The sequence below is a fragment of the Syzygium oleosum genome, unplaced genomic scaffold (genome assembly GCF_021117445.2).
Source record: "Syzygium oleosum isolate NSW1041296 unplaced genomic scaffold, Sole_v2.1 Sole_v2.15, whole genome shotgun sequence".
NCBI classification, from domain to species: domain Eukaryota; kingdom Viridiplantae; phylum Streptophyta; class Magnoliopsida; order Myrtales; family Myrtaceae; genus Syzygium; species Syzygium oleosum.
In genome coordinates, this window is record NW_026607499.1 from 637,521 (window position 1) to 642,754 (window position 5,234).

The following is a 5,234-nucleotide window of genomic DNA, read 5'->3' on the forward strand; positions in this document are numbered from 1 at the left end:
ATAAATCGATTCTTTAAGGCTGCATTTGGTAGTTAACAAAAAATTCAAGATATGATAACATTAATCCTATCCTGTGTTTGGTTCCTGCTCAAGATGGGATAAAACTAGATATAAGGGGGATATAACTTAGATAAAATTATCTCAGAGGAGAGGTGGGATAAATGTGGATAAGATTATCATATTTATGGTATAAAAGCTATTTTTCTTGAAACAAACTTTTTACACAATAAAAATAAATTAATATTTAAATATAAAATAATATTTGAGTTATAATATTCAAAAGATAATTTAGAATAATGTGGATAATATTCATTTTTATATATTCCTATATTATTTATATAATTGAATTTTTTTTCTACTCTATCATATATATTTAATATCTATATTATTACATATTTTAGGTATAATAGTATAGTTTATAAGTTGATAAATTTTTTATAAAGGATTGATGGAAGGGAATAAAAATATTAAAAAAGAGATGGAAAAATTTTAAAAAAATTGAGTAAATAAAAATGAGGTAGAAGAACCCAGATTTTAATAAGCAAATTCAAATTTGAAAAGAATCTTTCTAATTCTTGAAAAATGACGGCAATGAAATTTCTAAAAAAACCTACCCTCTCTCGTCTCCTACTCCTATGCATCTTTGGTTTACGTTGAAGTTTCACGACTCTGTAGTTGTTTAGTTCACGTCAAAGTTCCATGAAAATAGCGAGAGACTCTATGCTTCTTCCCATTCGTAGCTCTCCGGTTCATGTCTAAAGTCCACAAAAGCAGCAACATAGTTGAAACTCCTTCGTAATTTTGTGGTTTATGTTAAAGTTTCACAAAAGTAGCGAGGGAGTCCAAATACTATACTTTTTATAATCACAAAAGTGAATGATCATATTTTTACTCTCTTACTAGATTTGGCAGTTAATTATAAGAGATTTTTACAATATTCGTTTGTGCATTTTTAGATTCATTTATATCGATATGTTGTAAATAACAAATAATGGACGTGATAAAATATGAAAATATTCGGCTGTATTACTGTGATTCATCAAACAGTAGATAAGATATGGCAAAATCCTTGAATTTCATATATTATCTTATCCAGCCCTATCCTAATTAGAAATCCGAATGACCAAACGCAGCCTGGGAGTACTAGCAGGAGGATTTTCAGCAGGTGTAGTGCAGAAGCATCTAGGTGACATAAATGTAGTAGACTCATAAGTAAAAAAGAAAAATGGAGGAGGAGGCTCATTCATCTAGTAAGCATCACACAGCAAAACAACAGTAACTTCTTGTGACAAGCAGCTCTTTTGCCGTTGTAAAATAATCAATACCGACAACAATCATAAACAAAGACAGCATTGTGACAAGTTTTGTCTCAGCAATACAATCACGGGACCGAGAATCGTGCCACTAAAAGTTCTCATCCCGTAACTGCGAGTTCAAAAGAAGTACCGTTTTGGATCCTCTTTACCTTCAATCGTAGCATGGCAATTGACCATTTCAGTCATAGGCCATCAGAGAGCCTGCTCGAGGGCAAGTAACTTACGCCAGCTTGGCCAGGATTTGTGAGTAACTCAAAGTTTCCAGCGGTAAACGACTCATCCTTCAGAAAGATTGGTCTTTCGAGATTAGAATATCCACAATACTCTACTTCGTACACCGTTGCATCCTTCAAAAATGCTGAGACCGACACTATAACTCCTTCCCCTGCACAGAAGCACAACTTTTCAAATTTCGGCAAATGAGCAAAAGCATATCATGGAACTTGCAGGCAGCATTGATTTGCTTTAACTGATGGTCAATCTTTGTGCTTCTTGAATATATCCCAAGATCTATATTGTCTATCCCTTAGAGATTGTCACTGTTAGACCTATCAATGGGTCTCAACCATCTAATTGAAAGCACTCTGAATATATAATGCTATGAATCTGGATTCAAAAAGCATGCCTAGTTGCTAAAAAAAGCTGATGAAATAAAGTACAGGAACTTAAAATTCAACTGAGCTTGCTTGACATGATGTTCTGAAGATGTTGTCTTCACAATCATATGAAAATTATTATCTTACCATGTGTGACAAGCAGCAAGTTTTCCGATGGATATTTATCAGCTAGGTCAACAATTATTTGCTCATATCTAGCTTGTGCACCCAATACTGTCTCTTCCCATTGTGGCATCTGCAGCCAATTTGCATCAATGCAAAGTGAAGTCATGATTATATTGCCAGTAGATGTATTGGCATCCAGTTATATAATTTCCAAGCAAAAGCATACTCTTTGTCCAAAAAAATTCACCTGTTTATACACTCTTTCTACTGTATGATCCACTGTACCCGTTGGTAGCATGGCTTCAAGCTCAGAAATATCAAATCCCCACTCCCCATCTTTAGGAGGAAGTCTGATGGTTTCCCGGTTCAACAACTCACACAATCCATACTCGATTGAAACCTGCAGAATGAGTTTAAAGATTAAAAGCTTTTACCATTCAGTTATAATCTCATGAACGGAATTCTGCAGTAAACAAAACAACATGACCAAATGTCAGTTGCATCGTTTATTGAAAAAGCAGACCGCAAAATCTGTGGGTTTGATCTCTGTTTAAGTATTCTTCAATCAACTGATTTGTACATAGCAGCCGGACTCCATACACCCCTCTACAGAATGACTATTTACATTTTAACGGCATAAATAAGCCGGAGTCCGTACAATCCAGGAACAATCTATTGTTAGAAGGAAATACCAATTACTTTTTTCTAGGGATTCTACCTTAACATTTAATTGCAACCAAGCAATACAGGTGAAACTGTTCAACCTAGTTCCCACTCACATTAGATCTGTCAACCAAAGCAATACAAGTCCACGGAGGTCTTAACCAAAACATAATATTATTAAGATGCACCCAATTCAAAAGACTTTGCAAGAATATGTGTGCTTACTGCTTTTCATACAAATGGAAGATCTAGATGACCTAAACCGGAAGAAATAGCTGCAGTGAGAGAGAGAGAGGAAGAGACAAAACTAAACCGAGACAATTTCGTCTCTTGGTAGGGATATGTTAATATGAAGCAAGAAGTGAACTATCGAAAGACTGTACTTTTTGGAAGTGGAAGAAAATTATTTCCTTTGCTTCCTTCCAACTTTGGATGAAACAGAGCCTGACTGAAAGAGAAAATATCCTTCTCCTGAATTCTCATATAATCCCCATTTCAATATCTCAAAAGTAGAAAAGCAACATGTTTCACCTTGAGATAAGCTTTCCTTCATAAAAATTTCTCCTACCTTGCCTCTACACTAACATGGCATAAACAAGATTAGAACTCTTTGATTAAAACCGACATTGATGATAAAATCTAGCTAATTCAAAGATACTCTGATACTGCACTGCGCTGGTTGACTCCACCTACTATTGCATATTTCCATTGCCTTACTGATGCCACATATTTGACACATTTTCCAGAGTTCATCAAAAGATCTAAAATCACTATGCAGTGCCTTATATATTTAAGAATGTTACATGATACAATATCCAGATAACCGTGTTTCAAAGATATGCCCATTGCCGGGAATGAATGCTTCCCGAGCTAATTAGATCATAACTACTTACCTATCGCCAAACAAAACTTCAAATGCAAGCTGATCCCAAAATGGGGAAAAGCAAAATGCATTCTCTTCAGAGCCCACATGAAAAATCAAAGTTCACAAACTTCAGCCCACAAGTCTCACCAGATAACTGTATCCGTAAAGTCAAACCTCAATCTGTTATCAAGCATTTGATTCAAAGAGGCCATGGCACTCTTTTTTTCACTTGATTTTGCTCAGACAGGTTACACATTCACTCCACCTTAAACCAATGCCACAATGTTGTCGCTCAATTTTGCATCACTCTAGTGAGACACACCACACACCTCTCTCCCTCTCTCTCTCAATAAAACATTCCAAGTCAACATCAACATCTCGATAGGAAGGACTTCTACATATCGGACAAGTTTCTAACTTTACATATGTCAATTGATGTGGGATAATACTTCAACATATATTACCTTCTAGATAACCATGGGTAAAGCTAATTTTCAAACCTTAATTCATTCCTCTCTCACATAAGAGTGGGTCCCGCATGGATGTAGTCCACTCTATTACTCATACACAGTGCAAATATTTCCCACCAGTCATTCACTCCGGAGAAGTGTTTGCTATCTGATCAAATCTACATATGTACCGAGCTCGCCTGGACCGTATATATGCAATACCGCTCTTTAGCTTGACACGCACGTCACCAAATCCCTCCTACGCACTACGCAGAATCCACACCCGCACGCGTTGACCTTAAAGTCCATTGCTCTCTCGGCCTCGACCAATCAATCGACCATCTACTCCAATCAAAACCATCGCCATCGCCATCGCATTCAAACGATCGCACATCACAACGCGTGCGCACTCAAACAATCACAGACTCGGGGACTGACCTTGACCCTCGACGGATCGAGGGAGAGGGCCTCGGAGGTCGTGGCGGTGAGGTCGTCGTCGTCGACGGCGCAGAGGGCGGAGACCACCTCGGAGGCCGTCTGGACGCAGCGGAGGAACGGGGACACGAGGGCGCGGTGGATCGGGAAGCCGAGCTGATCCCGGAGCTTGCGGCCGGTGCAGAAGGCCCGGACCAGGCCCGCCTCGACGAGGGGCGGGTCCCAGGGGCGGGCCGCCGTGGACACCCAGAGCGGCTCGAAGTTGTCGATGCGGTCGCCGTGGCGCATCACCACGACGTGCTGGCGGCGCTGCGGGACGGCCTGGGCATCGGGGGACGCCATCGGGGCGGCGGCGGGGGCCGGCGGCGGGAGCTGTGACATGGAAATGAGCGAAAGACGAGGCCTTTTTGATTCGACGAGCACAGGAGAAAGGGAAAAACAGGGATTAGCGATGGTTCAGCAACGGTCGGGAAATAATTGTAGGGCCAGCAATGGTTCAGCAATAGTAGGGATATCGTTGTAGGGCCAACGATAGTTCAGCAACCGTGGCGTGTAGGAAGTATTTTCTTCCTGTTTTTATTTTGTGTTTAGTTCATCTTCAATGATACAACTTAATGCAAATGCTAAATTATAATACGCGAATCCCAAGCTTAAGGTTTTTAGGATGAAAGGCACACATCCTGATCTTGCAGTTTTGTCAGATCGAATGTTCAAAGATACAGTTGTTAATGGATCAATCACATAGAATCTTGAACAAGATTTATGTATTGACGAGGATGTTGTT

The 5,234-nt window shown here is 39.4% G+C and overlaps 1 protein-coding gene across 1 annotated transcript; it reads right to left on the bottom strand.

The window, feature by feature from the left end:
• Positions 1-1,280: 1,280 nt before the first annotated feature.
• Positions 1,281-4,839, bottom strand: LOC115669705 (uncharacterized). Its single transcript, XM_056318599.1, has 4 exons — positions 4,454-4,839; positions 2,286-2,438; positions 2,060-2,168; positions 1,281-1,701 (listed from the first exon to the last, which is right to left on the bottom strand). The coding sequence occupies exons 1-4, from the start codon at positions 4,829-4,831 to the stop codon at positions 1,499-1,501; spliced, it is 843 nt and encodes a 280-aa protein (XP_056174574.1). The 5' UTR covers positions 4,832-4,839; the 3' UTR covers positions 1,281-1,498.
• Positions 4,840-5,234: the final 395 nt, after the last annotated feature.

What these genes read in the sequence shown, in the direction of transcription:
- LOC115669705 (XM_056318599.1), bottom strand. Translation starts at nt 4,831, where the DNA reads ATGTCACAGCTCCCGCCGCCGGCCCCCGCCGCCGCCCCGATGGCGTCC. An exon ending in TCGATCCGTCGAGGGTCAAG is followed by an intron (nt 2,439 to 4,453) that starts GTCAGTCCCCGA and finishes CTCATTCTGCAG; the next exon opens with GTTTCAATCGAGTATGGATT. An exon ending in TAGAAAGAGTGTATAAACAG is followed by an intron (nt 2,169 to 2,285) that starts GTGAATTTTTTT and finishes AATTGGCTGCAG; the next exon opens with ATGCCACAATGGGAAGAGAC.